Source organism: Drosophila montana, unplaced genomic scaffold (assembly GCF_035044405.1).
Source record: "Drosophila montana isolate Dmon_TW-CO22-7 unplaced genomic scaffold, ASM3504440v1 contig_1761_1, whole genome shotgun sequence".
NCBI lineage: Eukaryota > Metazoa > Arthropoda > Insecta > Diptera > Drosophilidae > Drosophila > Drosophila montana.
This window is the reverse complement of record NW_026996690.1, coordinates 1,379,694-1,405,568: the sequence shown is the minus strand read 5'-3', so window position 1 is coordinate 1,405,568 and position 25,875 is coordinate 1,379,694. Positions and strand designations below refer to the sequence as shown.

General features: G+C 39.2%; 1 protein-coding gene and 1 non-coding gene across 2 annotated transcripts; one reads left to right on the top strand and one right to left on the bottom strand.

Annotated features, from left to right (window-relative positions):
- Nucleotides 1–5,292: 5,292 nt before the first annotated feature.
- Nucleotides 5,293–6,360, top strand: LOC135440950 (uncharacterized). Its single transcript, XM_064700369.1, has one exon. The coding sequence runs from the start codon at nt 5,293–5,295 to the stop codon at nt 6,358–6,360; it is 1,068 nt and encodes a 355-aa protein (XP_064556439.1).
- Nucleotides 6,361–20,571: 14,211 nt separating this feature from the next.
- Nucleotides 20,572–20,643, bottom strand: TRNAT-UGU (transfer RNA threonine (anticodon UGU)). The gene has a single exon. It is a non-coding gene; the product is annotated as a tRNA-Thr (tRNA).
- Between the last annotated feature and the right edge of the window lie 5,232 nt (nt 20,644–25,875).

Genomic DNA, 25,875 nt, shown 5'->3' with positions numbered 1-25,875 from the left:
CATTCAATTTCGATTTGTGTGACACATAAATTACGAATTAACGCTTTAAGCTCAACGCCAACCAGTTGAGTACAGCGGGGAAGAGCTGGAGGCAGGAGCTCAGGAGGTGCTCAGGTTGGCCCAGGGGCCTCTACTAGGTCACGGGTGGGCAAGCAACAACAAGAATCCCAACAACAGCAACAACGACTCGGCATTTTTCGATCAATTTGGTAGTTGCGCATGCGTCGGACTTATAAATCAAGCATATACCCTACATATCCGGCCACAGCTATAGGAACTGCATAGGATTGGCCCAACTTGGAATTCATTTTGACATTTTTCCATTGAATTGTGTCTTTGAGCTGGCAGTGAACTTATTCAAATCGTATGTTACATATGACCTACAATCCCAACAACAGCAACAACGACTCGGCATTTTTCGATCAATTTGGTAGTTGCGCATGCGTCGGACTTATAAATCAAGCATATACCCTACATATCCGGCCACAGCTATAGGAACTGCATAGGATTGGCCCAACTTGGAATTAATTTTGACATTTTTCCATTGAATTGTGTCTTTGAGCTGGCAGTGAACTTATTCAAATCGTATGTTACATTTGACCTACCCTTTTCTTTAAAGTTCAAAGCATATGCAGGAATCATAATAAATGAAAACGCATCAGGAAAATATTTTAATTTTTAGACTCCTGCAAGTCGTAGGCATCGTTTTAAATGAGCTCCCAACAGAGCCCATTTCTATCAAAAATTATTCCTTCCTATGATTATTATCATAGTCTTTAAATTTTCTTGGCGCTTTGACTGCTGACAGCTGGTGCAACTTTTGTCAGATCTTGAAATTGTATAACTTATTAGACTGTGAGAAATATAGAGAAATGATAAAATTACAAAATTTCAATATTAAAACTATTTTGTAAACAATTTATAAAGTACACATACTCAGATATGACATTATAAGTAAAACCAATTAAATAAACAATGAATAAAGTAAACCATTTCAGATATGCCTATATAACATTTGATATAAATAAGGGTAAAACCATTTAAAAAATAATTTAAAAAGTTCACATACTCAGATATCTCAATATAATATATTATATAAATTATAGCAAAACAATTTAAATAAACCATAAAAAAAAGTTCACATACCCTTATAAATGCCATATAATACTTTATATAAATAATCCAGACTTCGTTTTTTTGATATAAAAACTCAAATTTTCTTGACTTATAATTGTTCGTTTTGAGGCTTGGACATATCCCTAATATTTTTTTATTTTATTAATTAATTTTCTTTACTACTTTCATCAACTTGACTTTCATTTCGAAATTTGACTTAATAAATAAATACAAATACAATCAAAATATAAAATTTGAAATGTTCCAAAACTTTTTTCACTTATCTGTGTATATACAGTAAATTAGAGTAGCCCATTCTTATCTTCTGGGTGCATCCAAAAAACTTAATTAACTTGATAATTTATCAAGTGCTTCGCTACGAATTGAAATTCATTAGAGCCAAGCTGAAATTATAAGGCCAAGAATAAAAGCGCGGCTAAAGTAAAAACAACATCATTTTCTTAGCAAAGGATTTCCTGGTGTCCTTGCCAGCTAACTTCCTTAAAATGCAAAACGTTGGGGAAATTCGTGCTGAAAGAAGTTCAAAAGTGGCATTTGGGACGCTGCCACAGCAATGAGGCATACGAAAAGTGAAAGATACGCACAAAAGATGATTAATAATCTCAAAGGCACACGCTTCACATAGAGAATTCGCCCCCCATACCCCTCCACACTGCTCCCACTCTGCCACTTGCCTGTAAATCGAAAGAAAAGCACGCGGAAAATCTGCAGTTTCCCTTTGGACCTGGCGCCAAGACAAATGTCCTTGCTGCGTGGTCGCTTTTACAGTTAATTTAAGTTGGCAGCGCCCAACGGATGCAACTCCTGACTGTGCTTCCCACCCTTACATCCCCACCATCCCCCCTCAGCCCGTAGAAAATGCTGATTTTGTCAACTGTTTTCGACTGATAAAATTATTAGCTTCTCTTTGTTTCACACCCCGCAACAGAGCTTGACAAAAAAATGTAGCGTCGCGTTTTGCAGCATTTTTGTATTAAAATGCAAATTTTTGGTTAATTTTGTTGTTTCTGTTTTAATCAGCGGCCAAACAAGGCGACGCCGCCTTGCTCCCCCGAAAAAGAGAAAAAGCTTATCCATTTACCAGCCGGAACACATCCTGTCTAGCGGTTGCACTTGGCTGATGATGAATAACCTCGGCGTATGGTTCGCGCCCCCTTATCCCCCTCAACCCCTCGCATACAGCAGCCCCCTGGTAATGCCCTTGGTTTTCAGATTGAAGATTTGTTGCATAACCTGCGGCTATATTTTTAATTTTCAGCTCTTAATTGTAGCTGCTGATTGTTATTTCTTTCATTTTTAATTAGCTTGCCCCATGAACAAGTTATTATAAATATTATAAAAAAAAAAGTTATAATTCGAATTTGTTTTTTATTATTCGTTCCATTTTTTGTTGACAATGTTCCCCAATATTTTAATTAACTATATAATATCTCAACAAATATGTAGTGGCTCTATAAAGAAGCTTTGGATATTTCCTATTGTTTTCTAATTCCAACGGAGACGTCCTTCAAATTTGTTTATAAAAAAAGAGTTTTAAAAGGTCCATAAAGACTTAAGCTATATTAATTGCACGGACTGCATGCAATTTATTGAACAACGTATTCTAGCTTAAGCACAACGAGAAGTGTGCGGAAGTAGCTAAAAGCCTTTCGCAGCCTTAATATACATTTATTAAGCCTCGTTTTTTTTACACAAATTTTAAATCTGGATTGACTGCATAGAATTTACTGGGTAATTCATTCCAGAATTTATTCTAATTCATCAGAAAGTCTGTAGTTAAACTTAATGCATTAAAAGCTCTGATTAGATTTAATATAAATAAATTGACATAATTGCAAACTGTTTTGCTCAAAATTGAAATCTGGACTAATCAATCAATTTGAATAAAATAAAGTCTGCAGATGAACTTGAAGCATTAATAGCTCTAATGAGCTTTAATATAAATTAATTGTATTGCGTGCAATTTACTTTGGTTCAAATTAAACACTCTTATAAAGTCACTTATATATTTTATAAAATTCTTAAGAGATTCTCCCATATAGAAATAAAATTCTCACCAATGAGAACATTTTCTGATTTTCTTAATGCAATTGATTTTCGGTACATTAAACAAATTTGTTAGATACCTAATCTCTATATTGATGTCAGATTATATAATGCCTGAGCAAACGCCGATTCATATCTGTTTGCTCGGTTTGCTCCAATTTGGCTGCCCAAATACACATGCTTTCGCGAGGCTAATCTATATGTATGAGTTTATCTGGGATCTCGGGGCAGGCACTTGAAGAACGCGACATTGTATGGGTCCCTGCCTCGAGTCTCACATAAAAGACATAAACAATTAAACTCATTTGACGATTAATTACGCGCCGCTGCTAAATCGCGTGCCGTCGACGACGCCAGCAAAATGTGTGCTATCAAAACAACCAGCAGCAGCAACAACAACCACTGCAACAACAACAACAACAACAACAACAATGGGTTGCTCTGGCTCGCAAAGAACAAATTCATTTGCTGCTAAAGACACTGAAGGCGATCGGAACTTGCATGTCGTGTCATAATCTAGATGAATGCATAATTGCATGCCCCGACATGCGGCACCCAGGCAAGCCATGCCACAACCCCGCCTACCCCCCCGTCAGGCACCCACAGCCAACGACCTGCTATTTGCGGTTACGTGTTCCTCATCTAATGGGCTTAAATGTCAACCAGCATATAAGTGAACCCGACTCACAGGCCGCCAAGTTCCAGCACTTGTGCTGTGTCTATTTTCAAAATATTTTCATATACTTTAATAGAGAACATATTTTCTTTTTTCCGAGTCTTCTACGAGTTTTCCTCTAGGCGCACATGCAATTAATGAATAATTACTTAGGCAGCAACCCTCGAGCAAACCCATTCAAGAATCCAACCAACGTCGCCTCATCAATGGCTATTCACATAGCTGACCTAAATTATTCAATTCAGTTTTATTTATTTTTAATTTTTTGATTTGTTGCAATATACCGCTGTTTCGCTGTAACAATATAGCCAACTCCCTCTTTTTCTCAGTTCATTCCGGGCATGTTAAAGGGGTCTCTGCTTGTTGATTGTTTGTATAACTATTTATTCTAATTTGACCCGCTTATTGCTGGCCGCGTAACATTCTCACATTTGGGGTCGCTCGTAGTTCCGATTACGGAATAACTATTTGTAAGATATGAGGGAGCCGATCGCCCGTTTACCCCGTTTTTAATTGCTCTAACAATGTCGCCCGATGCTCGGCGCTTAAATGATGAATCACTTTTTCATTAAAATTTGACTTTGAGCGTGACCCTCATGTTCTTGCCGTTGACTTCAATGCGGCTAATGTGAGTAAATAACTTTGCCAGTATGATAAAATAAAGAAGATCAGAGAGAGAGAGAGAGATAGAAAGAGAGTGAGAGAGAGAGAGAGAGAGAGAGAGAGAGAAAGAAAGTTACACATCAGTAGCAAAACTTTGATGTGAATAGTTTATAGAAAATACTACAGAATCTATAATATTATTGTATTTCAATTTTAATTTTCGATTGGATCGTTTTTCATATAGAGATATATAGTGAAGAGCCTAAAGAAAATATCTTGATGTGGTCGGGAAGAATCGGCGACGGCTGGGTATTCTCATCTCATTTCATCTCATCTCAATCATTTTCCACTTCTTTGTTTTTTTAATTTATCTCTTTGCTTTTTGTAAATAATAACAAAAATATATTTAATATCTGTGCTGCTGGATTTTAGCCAGCGACTTCTAACATTCCGGTTCGACACTCAGACACCTAAGGCACGCACTTACAAAGCATATTTATAAAGCTTAGATTTTTAATTCTTTAATAGCCAAATACTCATTCAAAAAGAAATCTATTTTTGCTGCAAATTTTACGTGAAGCACCTGAAACAACCAGCAACAAGTAAGCAGCTGTTCTTGTCAACGAATTCGTGCTTGAAAATGCGCTCAAACAAAAATGATAAGGATAAAGAAGAAGAAAACAAACATATATAAAAGAAATTAGAACATTTTACATATTGCTACTAAAGCTCAAGAGCCGATAGTAAAAATATGTCAAAAGGTATTTAAGCACAGTTACAAGCTGCAATGTAAACATTTGAGTTGAAAGTTTAAAAGAAAACAGAGCAAGATGAAACTTTTTCTACTACTTATTCCACTGCTGGGCTGCATAATTGCCACAGGCGCACAGGTCACGCCCAACACAACTGAGAAACAGCCCACAAATACAACAGCACAGGATACCACAGCAAAGACCACAGCCATAAGCTCAACCACAGAAATCCTCAAAGGAGTCGCCGCCGTGCAGCAGCTACGGAATATAGTGAAACCAAGCTCTTTTGACTTAAGTCCCGTCAATAATTTATTTGACAAAATTGAGAATGATATAGCTTTGTTATCCTTCAATTTGCAAGAGCAAATCGAACAAGTACCTCAACCTAGTTCAATGCAACTGCAGCTTACCAGAACTAGTTTGGTGTCACTAAATCAAACTGTCAAATTTCAGCAGTCGCTTTACAACACTACGACGAAAGTAAATGGTAAAATGGAGCGTACTGTACACAATATTGATTTGCTGGCGCGGGAGCAGCAGCTAATTAAGGATCAAATCAAAGGCATTAAAAAAAAAATCATCTTTTTTCAGCAAGAGCTGCTCCACAGCTCTCTGGATATTGATAATAGTCTCTTACAGCTGACTGAGCTTATCTCACGCGCCGTGCTGCCCCGATTGTCGAGTCTGAACAGCTCCTTCAGCAGCCTGAATATCTCTCAGTCCGATTTGCCACAAGAGCTGCAGAATGTGGAACTAGTCAAAGCTGTCCACGAGGTATCCATCAACAAACTCAACTTCTTGGATCTGCAGTTGGCCTACTTGAATGGCACTCAGAACGCGCAGCTGCATAAACTAACTGAAGCCGTCATGCCTTTATCTCCAGAGCAGCTAAAGGTAATTGACAAGGGTCTACAAGATTTGGTTGTCGCCCAGAAACGCATCGATTTAAAATTGACCATTTACGATAAGTGGAGCGCTTTCCCGGCAAAACCAAAGATCAATGAGTTAAAGAGTGGATCAGCCAAAAGAGCTACACAAATCAATAAGTCTACAAATCCGAATCCTGAACCAGCAGCTGAATTCTATCGGGATCCTCCAATAGGAACGCAAGCTAAAGCTCAGATAAGCACAAAACATCCTAGATAATAATGATGGAATTAACCTTAATCAATCTACTAAAACATACGAAGGGCAGCAGGTAGAGCAAGAAAGCTATGGTATTGAGAAGTCCCGGAATGAACAACCCATGCAAAATTATAATAATCCACAAATTAAGTCCAAGTCTGGTAATGATATTGCGTATAGCAGTAACTATAAGCGAAAAGTCTGCATGCAACATTAACTTTATTAGAAACCACTTTAAAAGCTAACAAAATCGAAGCACTGAATCGACAGAGATTTAAACAGCATCCAATCGTAATAAACTTAAATCGAATGGACTACAAATTGTCCGGCAACGAGTTCGAGTTCAAAACCAGGCTGAAGTTAAAGTCAATGTCAAATATGCCAGCTATTTGGTGGCTATCAATTTACAGACAAGAGCAAAGCGTGAAGCAGCCAAATGAAACTGATACCAGGCGAATGGTAACGAGTGCAGAGAGTGTGAGGGTGAATGAGAGGGGTTAGGGGAACTGTATATGGTAGGTGGCAAGTAGACAAAAAGTCGCAGGAACAAGCGCAACATGAATGAACCTTTTAACATACTTGTAGTTACTAATTCCAAGCGACAGGCGACACAGGAAAAACAAAAGAAAACAAAACGTATTTTTCATTTGTTTTCATTGTTGGCCATTTATAAAGCAGGCGAAGCGGGGCAGGGGAGGGGTGCAGGGGTGGGGGTAAAAGGATAAGACGAAGACCCGAACAAAGTTGTATCAACAAAGTGACCAAATCACTGGGCAATGGCAACGGCTACCAAAGCAGCAGCAACAGCAGTTGTGGTTGTTGTTGTTGTTGGCGTTGTTCTGGTTGTTGGCCAAACAGATGCTATGCGAAGGTGTTGCCCTGCCCGCATATATATACCTATATATACACATATATCGACGGGGCTATTCAGTTGTTGCCCGGGACTCGAAGAGTTTTCAGGCACACGACCGTTTTTGGCACAAGCGATGCAATAAATTATCAGCTTCACAAGGAGTCCCAAATAGAGCGAGAGGGCAGTAGACAATGGCACTCGAGTGAAAAGAGATGGCAACAACAACACCAATTGACAAACATAAAAGACCAAAAACAAAACAAAACTCGAGCTCGCGAATGGCCAGAACTGTATGGCCGAAACGAGAAAAAAAAAACAGCGTACGACAAAACAAGACAAAATGCAGCCACAATAAACACTGGACAACATGCTGCGACCCCGAAGCTATAGCCTGAACCCAAATCTCAACCTGGTAAACGGGGCTCTGCTCTGCTCCGCTCTTATCGAAGCCAGAAGTCAGTCGGAAGCAGCCGCACAGCAGTCCCAAATGACAACTTTGAGGGCAAAGTCAATGAGCGCCTTCCTGCACCCAGTTGTCGTCCCCTCCGTTCGAGTGGAGTGGACAAAGGAGGATCCCGGCGCGTTCCATATCAAAACATGAATACAACGACAGCTAACAAAACTCTCAACATGCGTTGAAATGCTGAAATGCTAAGAAATATTTCTGCTGCCTTCTGCCACAATCGACGGGGACGACTCGAAACATGCAACGACTCAAAATGTTCTTTGGCAATAAAAATAAAACAAACCAAGAATGAAAAATTTAACCCAAATATGGCCGAAGATGGTATACTCTACCTGAGATTTAATGTCTGCGCGATCTTTCGATTTGTAGGAGGCAGTTGGGAAATATAGTTTAAAGGGGTAATCCTTTAAAATCCCAAAACTTTTACTTTTATTAAAATTCTAATTACAAATGTTCTTATCGATTTTAATAATTCGATTTTTATAACTTTGGTCCATTTTTATTAATTATCATAAGGTCTTCAGCAGATACTTATTTTGATAGGTCTACTTAGTATATTTAAGGTATTAGCTAAAGCGAACACAATATATTACAATGTGTATCAACTTTTGGCCTTATGCTAGCTGTACGAAATTGCACCACACGAAACACAGATTTTGAATATAAATCGCAAGGGTATACATGAAAAGTTAAGAGTCAAATCATATGTCTTATAAGAATCGCGGGGTGCAGGAGTTTTAAGACTTGGTCACGTGTAGCTGGTAGCATATTTCGGTGCAGCGTGTCTGAGCACAAAAAGAATTAATGTGATATCAATTGTTTACCTCAATGGGCCTATGGGTCATTGGGCTTATGGGTCTAAAAGCCATAATAACTGTAAAATAGATAGTATCGATAGACTTTGCAAATAACAATAATCGAAAGCTGCACATATCGATAGACTCTAGTTGAGCTATAGGAACTATCGAAAGCTGAGCCTACTAAAAAGGGGCGGAATACCTTCAATAATTGAGTCATATATGAAAATCAATATAATATATGCATATAAAAGAATAAGTCCTGACAGTTCAAACTGTAGGAATTCAAAATCTCGAACTAACAAGAGAGAAGTCGCCGGTTTAAATCTACCATAAATTTTCAAATTTTATATTTAGTTATCATACTTCTTATCATGCAATATTACATTTTAAAAACATAAATATAGTAAAAAATATTAATAAAATAAAAATAAATAATACCTTTTCATAAAAAAGAATATTAATATTATAAACACTTAGTGCTTCTCCTAGTTTTTATGTATATAAGTTAAAAAATGTTTTATAGAAAAATAACAGGTTAATGTTTTGAATGGCGGATTTAATTTTTAACTACTTGCGATTATCTTTAAAAATGTCCAGCGCTTTATAATTTAGCCGATAGCAAAAGAGGAATGAAATAGATAAAGAGAAATAATAAGCAAAACAGATAGCTGGTAAATGACTTGAGATTTAAGCAGCTATATAAACCTAGCTAAATTTGATTCAAGCAGAAATAATAACAACATCAACAACAACAGCAAGCAATTGGTGTCTGCCTCTCTCACTCGCTCCCTATGGTTGCATGCGGCATGCTGCATGCCCCAGTACTGCTGCATGCTGCCTGCTGCATGCTGCTGCTGCATGCTGTGCGCGATTCATGTTTGGTGATTAAAGTAAAGTTCGTAAATTTACAGTTTTCATCAAAGAGGCGACTTTTAGTGGACTGGACTCACCTTTTGGAGTGCAACAACAACAACAGCGACAACAGCGCAGAGAGTTCAAGCCCGGGTGACTGTGACGATGACTCTGTGGCGACTCTGACTGTGAGTTGACTCGGGCAGCAGAGCTCCAGAGAGCTCGACTCCACATACACTCGCTCCTTTGGCTTTTTTCTAAACTGATTTCCAGCAATAAGCATTAGCTGAAAATTGCAATTGTTTTGGTTTTTTTTTTCCTAGCTAGCTGGCTGACTGGCTGGAAGTGCGCTGCGCACCGCGGGGGAGTGCCTAGGAGGATACAGACCCAGCGCGGGCACGACTCCACAACGAGGCATGGGCACTGGCACTGGCCCAGGCACATCATCAACTTCGACAGCGAGCGCAGCCCCAAAAGAAATCCAATTGTATTTAACGAATTTTTGAGTAACCCGAAAAGCATCTGCGGATCGGCTGGCGATGGCGATGGCGATGCCAGGCTAGGCTAGGCTGGCCGGACCTGGCCTGGTGCGCAGTGCCGTGAATCATATGGACACCATTAAATGGGAAAGGCTATGGCAAAGGCAATCACCAACACGCGTCAATTGCGCACTGTGTGAGACCGAGAGCGCGAAATGGGCATTGGAGGGGGGAAATAAAAGAAAAACTATGAAAACTGTGGAAACTGCGCAAGGCGAACGGGCAAAACTTTGATTGCAGACGCTGCGCTGAAATCTGGCCGCGTTTTTCGCTGGAAATGCGCAACAGATGCGCCTGAGATTTGGACAACAGCTTGGGTGTGAAACTCTATAGTAAAGCAAGTCGCTTGTCATTGGAACTGCAAACCGCAAGCATTAATAAAACCTAATAACAACATTAAGGCACAGATCTGTTTGGATCCAAAAACCCAATCAGATCTCTCGATAAGTGTACTAAATCAGCTGCTCAAAGTGTGGGTAATAAATGTAATTTGAATTTCGCACACACGGCAACAACTGTTGCTGCTGCTGTTGCTGTTGATGTTGCTGCTGTGCCGGTAACATTACTTAATTGCATTGCCAAGGATATCACCAGGCAATCGATCGTCACGGATTATCAACTTGTAATAGAGCCCGCTCAGCCTTCATATCTCAGCGTTAAATTATGCGTTGAAAGGGCTCCGCTTGTGGCTGTTGGGTGTTGCTGTTGGCTGTTACTGTAGCCTGTTGCTGTTGTTGTGGCTCATTGGACAGGTGTTGATTGCTCTGGTCAGGCTCTGGTTTGCCAATTTATAGCCCCAGCCGCCGCATCTGTCGGTTCGATTAGAATACGCTTGCAGCATCAACTGTTTCTGCTTGCTGCTGCTAGTTGTTGTTGCTGTTGTTGCTGTTGTTGCTGCTGTTGCTGATGTGCATGCACTTGCTGGGCGAACGTGTTGCAAATTATTGCAGCTTGTACGTGACTCAAATGACGACAAAAGCCACACGCAAATTTGCGTTGAATTGAGTTGGATGCAAAAATTGATCAAGGGCATGGAAAGAAAAAACTTGAATGCATATTCCGAAAAGATCAGAAAATATAATATATATCCAGCAGATATAATTGCAAAGCTTATGGAAAGGATAAAATTGAGAAATAATATTCGTCGGTAGATTTTACACTCTTAATAGAACATGGGTTTGAACCGGCTTTGATACTCGCCGGCTCAAACCAAGCCTAGAAACTGCCGAAGCTATCCCCAAATCAAGTCACATTTTTGTATGCAAGTAAGTGTGGTCTAGTCGGGAGTGACTGATCAAGGGATACCCTGTACTCAGCTGTGCTTCTTTCTCGCCGGACGGGCAAGGCTCGTTAGAGTCAAGAATATATATACACACATATCATATGAATATTAACATGCTTCCTTCTGACTGCAATTCATATTTGTAAAAAAGCAAATTACAGTCGAATTAGGCAGCATTAGCATTTATCTGTACGATAATTATTTATAATAATTTACTTGCATGATTTAGATGTAGTTGGATCGAACTTCGAGCTGATTTATTCCAAAATTCCGGGTTCAATTAATGTCTACTTTATTTTGTTAAACTAACAAATTGAACAAACTTTGCAATTGCAGTTCAATTGCAGCAACATGACTTCATTTGTTGTTGTTGTTTTTGCTGTTGTTGTTGCTGCTGTTGATTGTTGCGGCTGTTGCTCGCATTTGAAAGACAATCATTGCGAGCGGCTGCAACCACTGCACCACCGTCATCGAGTGGCTCTGTTGCGGCAAAAGCAATGCAATTTGCTTAAAATTTGAGTTCAGCTGCGGGTCAAGCAACTGCCGGCTACTGAATTTCAGCGGAGGGCGCTACAGAAATCTATTTGCTTTATTTTTATATCTATTTTTAGTTTTCTTTTTTTTTTTTGCTATCTCAAATCGCGCATTAAAAATTGTTTTTGATAAAAATCGCAGCCCCCAACAACAACAACAACAGCAACAAGAAGAAACGAATTTTTTATTCAAACAATAACGTGCCAAAAGTTTGCTACTGCATTTTAAATATTTATAATCTCGAGTTTGTCGTCATTGCACGCCCCAAACCGCATCACCTCGCCCCCTCCTCCGCCGTCGCTGATCCTCAGTTTAAGCTGTCTGTGGCTTTTATTAAGTTTGTTTTTGGGCGCACGTTTTAGTTGTAGTCGCAAAAATTTGACTTGAACATGAAAAATATGTTGTTTAGATTTTAATTTGTAGATAGACAACAAGTAGACTTAATTATCATTTTTTTCTGTACCATTTTTTTGTATGCCAATGTCGGCATGGATATACATAATACATTAGGAGGCCCGCATTTTGAGGGCGGACTCTGCTCGACTGTTTAATTTTGGCCAACTTTCTATGGCGGGAAATTTTCGCGAAAAGCCTGAGCATAATCATTTCCCAACAAATCTATGCGCATCTCCCACTCGATGCTATGCAAATGTAACTTGTATTCACCGAATTAAGCACAAGAATGCCAAAGACTGAGAGAGCGACAGAGATGGAAAGAGAGAGAGGCACAGAGGTAAGCAGTAGCTGCAGTTGGGTAAGGTAAACATATTTTCCATGTCGATGCCATCGATTGCGTTATGCAAAATATATGCAAATGCCATAAATACGACTACGAAACCAGAGAGAGAGACCAGACCCAAGCGGACCAGACCAGACCAGACCCAGGTCCCGAAAAAGAGCCCAAAGTGACGCAGCAAAGGAAAAACTGTTTTTCCGCAGAATTTTACATTGTTGTTGTTGCCGCTGCTGCTGCTGCTGCCTCTTTGATACGTCGCGATGCCAAGATTTGTGAAATTTATCGGCCAAGTGATTGGTTAGGTGTGGGTGTGTATAGCCTACCGAGGGGAGTGTTACCATCTGTAGCTGTACTGAGCCTTCTCGGAACGGTAGTTAGTGCCTCGTCTTGAATAATCGACGACTTTGACAACATTTGAATATCGCTTGGTAGTCACTTCGATTGTTATTGTTGTTGTGAGGCGAAAATTGAGTTGGTGAAAGAATAAATCTGCACAATCACGATGTTGAACCCATCTGTCAGGCGTTTGTAATTGACCCAAGTCTGCCATACCAAAAATGCCATCAAGTGGGATGTTAAGGTGCCGTTTTTCATGTTCACTCTATGCTGGTTCATGAATGTCAGCTCAATAATCAAATGAGAAAGTTTCCAACAAGACCTTACTCTCTTGCGCGCCTGCGAATTAAAGCAAATATTGACTGAATAGATCGCTGGTGAGCTAATGAGATCTCAGATAACTACATAGTTAGAACAATACACAGTCAGAATAATGTGTTCACTATACATATATGTTTATTACATAATAAACTTTCAAAAACTTCCTCTCTAGAAGCTAACCGACAAAGCTACCTTTATCTGAATACATAATAAAAAATTCCCGATGTTATTTGGTTTAGCGAAATACTAAGCATAAAGCCAAAACAGATGCTTCTATGACATGTCTGTCTCCCTGGGCGTCCGTAAATTCTCGTAGAGCTATCCTAATAATGAAAAGAGGTATAACCATTGATTTGAGTATGCACACACTTTTATGTGCCATATTTAAACACTGAAAGTTCGGACTATAAACCCCGAAGTTACTTAAGATTACACTTCCCACCCATGGTATGGGCCAAGGAAAGAAGAAGCACAGCTACTTCATAAGGTGTCCAGCTGTCCAAATTTTTAAGGTAATATATGTACTTAGGTCAGAGAGATAATGATAAGAAATCCGTGTTCAGCAAGTTATACTCCTACTCATAGCTGGGCGTGGTCAGTGATTTCGCGAAGGTATCCTAATTTTATCCAGGACATTTTTCATAGAAATACCAAAGATTTGCCAGCTTATAGAAGGCATAATATCGTAACTTTCCTGCCTTGCGGACTCCCGCTCACACACATACCTAGTTATTTATGCTGTAATATTTTCCATTTTTTGGTCAGCTAGAGAGAGAAAATCAAACCATAAATCTTGAGCAAATAGCACTCAAAAAGCAATAAGACTATTTCAACGCCATTGTGTGCTAAGTAGATTTGGAAAAGGCGATACAAATTTCACCAAAGAATACCATTCTGGATGGCATGGGGACAATGCCCAGCAGATCTAGAGACTGGACGCATGCAACACAGTTGCAGTTGCAGCGCATACGCATTTCCATGACAATGCGGCAAGACAAAGACAAAGAAACTGAAGGCAGGCGCAGTGCCAGGAGCTGAGGCAGAAGCCGAGGCTGTCTGTTGCAGCAGCCTTCAGGCTAATCTATGAGGCAAATCACAGCAAAAGATGCGCCATATGCTGCTTCTGCTCCTGCGTGCGCTGGCAGGGATCGTGCCCGGGCTGGCCGCTGTCCAGTTGTAGCTGCAATCAATTTGTTAGAAAAGTAGCCAGAAATTTTAGCGGGAAAACAAAAGCGAAAAGAAAACAAGGCGGACCGAAGAGGCGTGCGACATTTACACACATTGTGGGCTACTTAAGATGCCTGGCAACGGGGGTGGTTTGTGTGCTGTCAGTTCCCGTGGTGCGGGTGCCCAAATAAATGGACAAATGGCTGGCTAACTGTGCAGGTAATCGCATAAACATAATTTGTGGCTATTTTAAAAGGCAGCTGCTGATTAGCAGCAGCAAAGCAAACAGCAGCCGCGGCAGCAGCAGAAGCAGCTCGAACTTATGCTAAATTCCGCTAAAAGAGACAAACTTTAGCACCACTTGAACATCATAAAGAGCCACAGTGGGTCGGGCAGCTGATCGCTTATCGCCACAATTCCACTCAGCAGCAACGACATGGCACAGTTCTTGAGTTATGCCAAGGATGAGGAAGCATTTGCGGTGCCAAAAGTGTCACACATGCAACGTCATCGCTGTCGCGAGCCACAGCCAGAAAAGAAGAAAGAACGGCACGCCGAATATGAAATATCCTTGAATATATATGGTTTATGGGTTTGCAGATATTTAAGGAAAATAGTGAAGTTCATAATTACTGAGTTTGGTGAAGATTTCTGGAAAAGTTGAAAAGATTTCTATACTAACACCTAATTATTAAATCGATTTTTCTTATAGACCTATATGATATAGTAGCCTGTAGAGCTACATTATATAGTAATCCGCTGATAGATTATATCTAAGAAATATGTTCAAGCTTATAAATGCCGGATTTAGTCGAGATATCTAGCGATATGATATAGTGATTCGATCCGCCTGGTTCCGACAATTGTACTGTCTGCAACAGAAAGATGAAACTTTACAAAGTTTCACGCTGACAGCTTAAAGACTGAGATACATAGATACAGACTATATAGACTCCAGTGTAGATACAGATCAAGAATAAATATACGCCTTGTAATATAATATACGCCTTCTTCCACGCGTTACACATTTGATGACAATATTATACAATATTATAATATTAGGGTATACAAAAAAATCAAGATGCAACAACAGCAACAAAATCACAACAGGCCGCTGGAACAGCCGGCACGCTCTACCTCTCTCTTTCATTTTGCCCCCTCTCTCACTCACCCTCTCTCTTTCTCTCTGTTTGTGGCTTTATCTGATCGCCGGCATCAATAACTTGGCCTATGGCTGACCAATATGCTGAGTTAACCCAACAACAATATCGATAAGGCAACGGGCCCGTTGCTTACCCCCAAAAGAAAAAAATATTTTCAAGATATTTGGCAAGAAATGCTGCCAAAAGAAGTGCTGAGGCATGTTGCATGGAATTCCGAATTGTTTTGGAACCGCATGAGATGGAAAATCAGAAAAAAATATGTCATTGAAAGAGGATTGTAATGTATGAAAAAATACGAATGTATTGTGTATTACCTACAAGCAGGACTTAAAAGTATCAAATAACAATTGAACTAATTGATGAAAGATAAGAAACTGATGCCCGACTAAAAAATGATAGTCAGCATTCAAAATTTAAACGAGAAGAGAACTGAACAGAGCATAAGGCAACATAAGAGAACAGAAGAGAAGAGAAGGGAAGAGAAGGAAAGAGAAGGGAAGAGAAGTTAAATTATATTAAAGTTAGGTAAGGTTCGGAAAGTTAGGTTAGTTAGAGGAACATGGATTTGTAGGCAGACGGAAATGATTATAACTTAAGGTCGGTTAGCTAGAGGATGTAAGGTTAGGTTTATTGAAGTAACACTTAATTGTGTTAGTTAATGTTGGGAAACGCTTATTAAGGGTTGTTAAAGCAAGCTTAGAATAGGTCGATACATGTTTAAAGGTTGTGAAACCATAGGATATATATCAGTATAGAGAAAATATAAAGATGAACTACAGCTGATGCTTTAACTGAAAGAATACAAATTTATATGCATACATTATTCCTATATATACGCAATGTTCTGTTAAGAGGACATTCTTCTTCTTACAGACCACGACAATATGTAAGTAAAGTTATTATTGTGAATTGCTTAATCAAACATTGTGCATTTGCAAGCTGAAGGGACAGCATGTGAATAGATGAAAGTACATCAATTAAAACTAATAGAACAATTAAAGAAATGCAACCAGAAAGATGGAGAGAGAGAGAGAGAGAGAGTGGGGCAGAGAAAAGAAAAACAAAAGATCTGCGCCGCATGCGGAACTGTGAGAGTGACGAGAGTTTTGTAGTCGCCGACTTAGGCAATTAAACAAGATGAATAAATAAATGAATGAGTGAATGAATGAGTGAGTGTGTGTTTCGGTGTGCGAGAGTGTATGTGTGTGTGGGGGTGGGTGAGCTTATAATTTCTCAACTCTAATTCCCAAGATGCGCACACACAAATTAGACAAATGGGCGCAATGATGGGATAGAATTTCTGCTACATAAATGAGGCGACTGACAGCGTTTGCCTGCAGGGGGGCGTTGCCACGGTTGCAAAGTGCACACAAACAGTCAAACGTTGTTGCAGTTGCAATTGCAGTTGCCGTTGCCGTTGCATTAGCCGCAAGTCGCAACATGCAATTAGTGAGCAGCTGCCACAAGATATAAACAATTTGCGCTATGAATTATGAATAAAAATATGTATTGTGAATCAAGCAAAATGAGTACCAAAAGACTCGCTCTAATTAACTAAGTGCGAGGCGTAGCCGGGAAGCCATGGCAATCAGCGTGGTTTGAGCCAAAACCCATTTTTAGCTTCATGCATTTTTAATTCCCTTAATAGCTTTTTGTCTCTGTGCCAGACATTGATGGACCAGCCAAAAAATAAAAACAAAAGTAAGCCAACAACAAAAATTAAAACGCCAAAATATGTTGGCTGGGGGCAAGCGCAGCTGCCAGTCGTCACCCACAGCCCGGAGATTAGGCTGCGGCTGCTGGAAAAACTTTTGATGGTCCTGGTGAAAAGTTGTCCTGGTAGCTTGTTACCTGGGTACGCAGCTGTTAGCCAACTAAGCGCAACGTGTCGTCCATCAAAATTAATTACAAAAGACGCACCGTGCAGGCCAATTGTCAGGCAGAGATGTTGGCGCGGGAGTAGCGGGGTGTGACGTGGCTGTGGCAAGCTCAAAAGTTAAAAGGGGGTCCCGGCGACAGGGCAATAAGCCAGGCAACTGGCGCCCTCTAACGGCCACTCACACTCGGCCCTATCTCTTCCCCCTCCCACCAACGTGCAGCCATGTGCTCAGCCGTCAACACTGTCCTACGTGGCAGCCGCTTAACAAGTTGCAACAAACTCGCCAAACTTTACAGCATGATAAATTGCCACAACCACAACCCCCAGTAGCATTTTTGTCACGCAGCATTTTTGCTTGTCAGCAGATGAAAAAAGCATTGCATACTTTGGGGCGACGCTTTGACACTCCAATTGGAAGGCGAGCAGCCAATTTACTTCTGATTTGATAGAACTTTTGCTTTTGCAGCGCATTTTTGTTGTAATTGCAATGCAATTTGTTAATATTATTATGTTTAAAATAGAATCATTAGCTTGTTAGCATTTTAGATATAATTGGGCAAAGTTTAAGGAATATTAACAATTTAAGATATTTTTTTTTAATCTTTTGATTGACTGATTGATTGATTAATGATCAGCTCAAATTTGTAACGATGTTATTGTTATATTTGCCATAACCACAATTAACAAGTCTAAACTTTACAATCTAAGAGCCAGTTTCATTCATATCTATTTATTAACTGATGGACTGATTGATGATCAGCGTACAGTCCGAACCGATTAAACTAAAATAAACTCGGTGTTAATTTAACTATATCATGAGCTTTACAATTAATTGACAATTAATTTTAAAGCTACTTGCTTTTTTCTTTTTTTTTTGGATTATTGAAGATCAATGAAGCGATTTAACTAACTTTATTTCGGCGTAGTATTAAAAATTTAATAATGATATAGACTTTAAAAAGTACTTAAACTTTTACTTAAATTTTTATTTTGTTATATACTGATTGATTGATTGATTGACCAAACCACAGCCAGAATCGTAAGAGCTAGCCGGCTGACCTCGCTTTAAAAATAAAAAAATAAGATGTTTCACCTAGTTTTATGTATATATTTATATTTTTTTTTTATGTTTGTAAAATGTGCTCTATGTGCTTGACCGATAGAGACTTCCACATTTCGATACATTGTATACAATGGAAAAAATGTATTCGCAAGTTAAATATAGCTTCATAGCAAGCTACCCTGAAGATAGGAAGACAGGCTTCGAACTTTAAACATTGTTAAGGCTTAAAGTCAAAAGCCGTACACGCTCAGATAAGAAAGAATTCAAATATAATCTTTGAATATATGGATTACAATTTCTTCCCACGTATAACCCCTTTCACTGGCTCGAATGCAGCTGCAAGCGCAGCAAATTTGCGACATGCAATTTCCACATTTTAAATGTGCTGCGCTGTGGCACAACAATGGCCATGTTGTGGCATTGTCAGGATAATAAGGATAATGGCATTGGCGGGCGACGCGTTGCGAGTTGCACTGATTTATTGGCTAATGCGCATTTCATGCTCGGGCCAAGGCCAAATTAATTAATAACAAAGCGTTGGCGCCTCAATTGTTGGTTTTTAATTAAGGCCCCTGAATGGCCAACAAATTAAATGCGATTTGTGCGGCCGATAAACGCCGAGAGACACACAAAATAATAAAAAGAAAAAACGCATTGAGAGCGCGACTTTAATTATAAACAAATAGCAGCAGATATGAGGCCATAGATAAAATAAACAACATAATTAAAAGCGAACAACAAGTCAAATAGAAAGTTGTCAACGGCGGACAACGTTTTGAACTCGCGCACGCGGATCGCTGTTGGCACAAACATTTGTGCAAATATTTGGGCAACAACGAGGACATCAACTAATAGCTGAAGTATCCTTAACATGTCCTTAAATACGACGAAGCCAACCCCCAACCAAAAGCCCGTTCTATTTGCCCAAGCCTTTTAATGCAAAGCGCAAATGTCGCCGGTGGAGGGTGTCAACAGGCGCCCTCTGGCGTTGGGTAGCTCGTGCCGTTGATATCCTGTCAGCGATAATGTCACACATGGCTGCCCTCTCGCATCCTTGTGTGACTTTCTAATTAAAAATGTAAAACATTTGCGCTTGTCAAAGGACTACAATCTCTAAATTGAATATTCTTTGAGCGCTGCTCACATATTCCTTTTTTTATTTTGTTCAGCTTTTGAACTCGAGCAAGATTGGGCTAGTGTTATACAATCTTGAAATCAACATAAACTGTAAAGTATATGGAAATAAGAAAAATATAAATGTTGCGGACTTGTATCGCATTCTTAAATGAAGGTATATTAGTGATTTTTCGGTAGGTTCGCATTCTTAGCATTATCTATACACACATATAACGAGAAAGAAGGGCACGCCGAAGATTTAATACCCTTGCAGACCCTCATAGTGCTTTGCCCGTATGTAAGAAGCACAGGGAAAACAGTTGATAGCGAGTATGGTTAAGATATCTTGATAAACAAAATGTTTTACATACAACTTCATTTTCTACAGATCGTTCCTATGGCAGCTATATAATATAGTGGTCCGATGTTGATATGATTTGCATATATATGAATATATAAACAAATAAATGACGAGTTTGGTCAAGACACCTTGAAAAACAAAAAAGTTGTTCATACAAGAACCCACTTTTCAAACGATCGTTCCTATGGCAGCTATATGATATAGTGGTCCGAACATGGCTATATCGGTTCGACTGTTGATACCATCTATGCGTTACACATTTCACGACAAAATTATAATAACCTCTGCAAGGGTATAAAAATGTTTGTTCTGTTTGATTGATGATAAACGCAGAGCCCTAATCGTAGGAGTTAGTAAGCTAAAAGGTTGACAGTAGTTAAATTATTGGAAGTAAAATTAAAAAAAATCTCATCCGCAACAGTGGAAAATTTGTGAAAAACGATTCTGTGAAATTCGAATGTGTACAATTCGAAAGGGTTAAAGCTCAGATACAAGGCTTAACACTATAAAAAAAATCAATTAATAAAATACGGAAGGAAACTGATCAAAGTTTGAGGAGAGTTAGGTCTGAAATTTAAAGAATAAACTTGTCTGTGGAAAAAGTGGTAATACACGCAGTTGTACATTAGGCATATATTTTAACACCTTTGTTATGTAATATACCTAATCAATCACAATAATATTTAAAGGTGATAATAACAATAACAACAAAATAATAATAGCAACAACAATAATAATTACAATAAAAAAATAATTCATTTGCCTGCCTCCTGTGAGGATTGAACTCACGACCCCTGGTTTACAAGACCAGTGCTCTGCCACTGAGCTAAAGAGGCGTACATTGAAGATGCAGCCCGGTAGCCAGCACAAGTTGAAGAATTGACGGCAGTCAAATTTGTATCTATCAGAACGCTCGTATATGAAGCAAGTTCAAGCTGGTACCTTCCATTGGAGGTTAGATAACAAATGCTTGTTTCCAATTATATTAAGTGCAGCTTGGAAATACTTCGTTTTTTCTCGAAGATAAAAACTGTTTGCAGCCTGCAAATGATTTGTTGATTTTAAAGATAAAATTGATTTTTATAAGTGTCGAACGAAACACGGTTTGGACGCCAGTCTTTTATATGTGATAGATAGCTATGGAAATATATTTAATATTAAATAATACTGTGGCTAGATATTCCAGTCATAAATACAGCTATAATAAATATAGGCATATTTAAGAGCACCCACTTTTCCGTAGCATAACTCAATGTTTAAGTCGATAATTGATAAAAATAGTTAGATAGATTTATAAACAACTTTTCATTCTTCAAACTTCTTAAATACTCATTCTATTAAGAGGCGAAATTGTTGCCTCATTTACTTCAAGTACTTATCCGCATTTACTTTTATATAAATCCAGATTAGAGTTAAGAGCATAACTGAAATGTTCAGCTTTTATCATGGTTCTTATTTAAATAAAGAGTTTTGTTTTGATTTTTCAGCACTTTTAAATCCATCTATTCGCAGACCAGAGCCCCGAGCCAAAAGGTGGGCTGTGCGCACAGGTTTGCGGTTTAATCCTTCCAGACGAATGCGTTGAAATTATTTATTATGACGCAAAACTTTTTTTTTGCCTTGCGCCCGGCCGCGACTCGGCTGCGCCCGTTATCTACCGCAAAAGAGCAAAAGGGCTCCAGCCCGAGGGTAAAAACAAAAAAAAAATAATTTGAGTATTTCGTGAGTTAAGCTTTCGGCGAGGCTTTAAAATGTGGACAGTTCTTAGCGGGCGTTGCAATGAAAAATTGACTGTAAGCTGATTTTTCAGCGACATCAAAAGATTTGTTTATGCCGCAAAAATCGGGCGTAATTCTGGCATAATGGCTAATTTGGCTGGGATAAGGATGTCGTAATGATATCCTGTCATTATCCTAGCAATGAAATGACTATGACATCATTGTCAGCCTCAGACTGGAGCGAGTTAAAGGGAATGCAAATTGAATTTGGGGTAATGCCCTTTTTATTTGTCTGGACATTAAGTTTTTGCATAAAGTGGCAAATGGAATAGGCTAACCCTTTTCTTAGCTGCTGCTTTTGAGTCTGATTTGCCATGCAGAAGTCATGTTTTCCTAAGTGTCTTATTGTTGGCAATTAGTGCGGCTTTAATTGCCAAACCGTTAACAATTTATATGCCACAAAATGTGGCAACCGTTGTGCTTTATGGTGCCTCGAGTCAGCGCCCAACTGGGCAGAGTGTCGGAAAGGGCTGGCAAACACCTCAGCGGGGGGTTGTGCCCATCTACGCATTGACTGACCAAATCATTAATCCTGCGCCTTGTTAGCCCAAAAACAATTTGTCCAAATAACAATTAAGGCTACCAACCACAAGCTCGCACCCTCGCACACAGCCCCCAAACGCACAGAGCCATTTGACAGTTGGCTAATGAAATCTGTTCTGTTCGAGTGAAAGTGACGCAATTGCAGTCAAGTTGTCATTGACTAATGATGTAAGGCAATGATTCCTTTTTGATTTCTAAATTTCTTTAACTGCATTTGTTTAAATTTCTATATAATCTAAATGTTCCTTTATTCCGCATCGTTTGTTGCAGTCGCTCTTTGTCCTGCGTTTCAGTTTATGTTTACATCCATTATAGTCCATTATTTCTGGTCAGTTTTTCTCTTCTTTTTTTTGTGCATTGTGCATCACATTTTTGGCATAACAATGACTTTTAGAAATGGAGGATATGGCTTGTAGCTAGATATTATAGATTCTACAAAAACTAATGGAACTATTGTTGGGCATTGCACATTGGCTTATAGCATTTGTATAGTATTGAAGTAAACATTTTAATGATTTATATAAACCTCAAATATTTATAATAAAATCGAGTGTAATAAGAGAAAAACTATTTTACATATTCAACTATATTCTTGAACGCAGCACCTTCTGTATTACAAATGCTCTAAGCTAAATTGAAGAATTATTTTTCTTGTATATAACACTTAATTCGCCACTCGAACGATCGTTTATTTTGCAATGATACATATGTCTAAGGAAAAGTAAGGTTTAAAGTTCACATTCCTTAGATAGAAAATAGCCGCCCAGAACATGGTCACAGTAGGGTCATAAATTGTTCAGTGCTCCGGGGGTTATTCACTCCCTATATCTCTTCATATATGCCAGTTAATAGAAATAATTAGCACTTGACCATACAGCAATTGTCAATAATTAACATAATGGAACCATAAATTGCGAAAGTCCACCCCAGAAGAAAGTCCAATTGACATAAACAATGCGAAAGAAAGCAGGCAAAAATAAAAATGAAAATAAATATTATCATTGGGCAGCATAATAAATTCTAGAGAAAGCGCAAAATGTAACGCCACATAAATTAATATGAAATGTGCATATGGGCGTTCGGAGCTGGATGGCGATGCTTATCTCTAACAATTGCAACCAGTGGCCAGTGAAAGTGAGCAGTTCACATGGCGGACAGTGAAAGAATGGGCCTTAATTACGCTACACTGCCCCACCCAATTGTAGAAAGCATGTCCGTTTGCCTGGACATGACAGTGGCTAGCCTATGGGCCTTTGGAGTCGCTTCTTTGGTTAATTACCAAGATGTATGCGTGTCGCGCACAGCAGCCCAATTAACCCCCATTATGGGCGACTGCGCTTGTGGGTGACGACGACCACAACGACGACGACGACGACGACGACTCAACACTTCAACCCCAGCTCCAGCTTCAGCAGCACTTGTCCTGGGCGTGTGAGCTCAGGCGCTGCACGAGGTCAAGCGTTCGCTTGGGCAAGTAATTAAGATTTCTGCCTGGTTCCCTGCCCCAGAACAACAACAAAAACAACAATCGAAAGCAACAAGCAGCACATATCCATAAACACGCTCTATGCAACGCAAACAACTCAGCGCGTTACGCCCCCAACCCCTCCGGCCCCCGCGCAACACCAAATTGCTTTATGATGTTGCAGATTATGATAATGAATGCCATCTGGACTTGCACTGGACACTGTGCAGGCAGTCAAGGGCGCCTCTGTGGCAGCCACAACGTTGACACTTTAAGTGATTTAATGTTATTGTTTTCGAACAGCTCCCCAGCTATACGACTTCTTATAGTAAGTGCCACATACTCCCCCCCCCCCCTCTCCACCACCCTTTAGACAGCTAGAGTCTAAATAAGTTAATGAATATTAATGCGTAACATTTAATTGAAATGCTTCGCTCTTCTAAAGCCTGAAGCCTCTCAGTATTGGAAGGCAAATATTATAAACAGATTTAAGAGAGATAAATGTTAAAAGAATATATTAAATAAAGCAAAAAACTGCGCTTAATCAAAGTTAAGTGTGTTTTTTAAAGTCCTTATTTAAAACATGGCAATTATAAAAAAAACAAAAATCAGAATTACTTTCTAGTTTTTCCAAATTTATATTCGTATTGACCTCCCCAATCGACTAAAAAGTAGAAGATTTGTAAAATTCTAAATTTAAAACCACATCTGTTTCCAATAATAAGAAATAGGAGAGAAACATCTCAAAATGAGAGAACCAGTTAAAAAAATACATAAAAAAATAGAATATTATTATAATATAAAAAAAGAAGATTTATACAAAAAGAATCTAGAGGGAAAATGATTCGCATTAAAAATATGTTCAATTTTCACCAAGTAAGTCGTCGAAAGCCCTGGAAAAAAGGCGTTTCTGACAGATTTGACCAATCTATAATATAACACTACTCGCCATTTAAAATGTTGTCTCTTTTATCGGGCTAATGCATCAAATTTAACATTTTGTGCAGGCTTTATTGACATGAAATGGAAATAAATCCGACGCCGTTAGTCAAACTCCACTGAACTGTGCTCAGGGACAGCTTCCCTTCTCACCGCCCCACACACACACACATTTCTCTCACTGTGTGTGTGTGTGAGAAGTGCTATTGAAATGTTTTTGATTGGAAAAAATTTAATTTCCTATACGCTGGCAGAGTATGCTTATCGGGCGCGGCATTGTGTCAAAAAATTGTCAATTTTTTCTGTAAGGTTGTTTTTTGTTTAAATTTTTTTTTAAATTTAAATTGAGTGTGGCTTTGAGTGGAAAGCATTTAACGGATATCTAAACTTTTTTATATGCGATATGTTGTAATCGCACAAAAGCGACCCAAACCACAATTAATTAAGCGCCAGCTCTTGACAACAATGCAGCAAAACTCAAATGCAAAAATTCATAGACAGTTGCCAAATATAATTTTTTTTTTGCTGTTTTCTCATTTTTAAAAGTTGCGCGTAGCTTCAATTACGATTTGGAGTTTCGATTTGTAGCGCGACGGCGGCCAATGGGGGGAGATGAAGAGCAAAAAATAAAAGAAGAAAAATAAGGTTCATTAAACGCTTTTCCTGGCTGTTGCCAACCAATTTTCGCATTCATGAAAATTCGCTGCCCACACAAAAGGCGGCCCGAAAAAAAATGAAAAAAACCGCAAAGCGTGGAGTGAAATTCATTTTTCCATTAAATCGAACCGTTGATTGTGCATGAAGCGCACAGGCACAAATGTCAACGCTCGGTTAGATGGCAACAGCCTGATAGGTTGCCAGCTCCCAATGCTCCACCCGCCCCCTTGCTCCCGCCCCCTTACCAGCTTATCCGCATGTGGAGTGCCTGAGTGGCAAAACGCGTCGACTGCTGTCACATGCGAGTGGCAAAAGCCCACCCGGGGGAGTATTTTTTCCAGCGCACGACAATTCCGACTGTCGCAACACCCTACCCCAAACAAAACGCAGCTCAAACTGAGTTTGACCAGCGAAACTGGCTCATGTGCTTGATATAGATCTATATACTATGCAAGTTCTTTGGCATATCTTTCTTTTTTTTTGCTATACTCTTGAAATTCGATACGAACCGAAATGGCTTTTTGACAAACAATGACACGAACCTCACCTCCTACTACTTGGGTGCGCATTTGTTGCGAATTTCTCCGTTTTATTTGGCTCCCATTGAGAATCGCATTTGCAAATGAATTGCTTATTGACAGTTTGATAGAATGTTGCCCGGTTGACAACTGGCTTTTGTTGTTGTC

What these genes read in the sequence shown, in the direction of transcription:
- LOC135440950 (XM_064700369.1), top strand. Translation starts at nt 5,293, where the DNA reads ATGAAACTTTTTCTACTACTTATTCCACTGCTGGGCTGCATAATTGCC.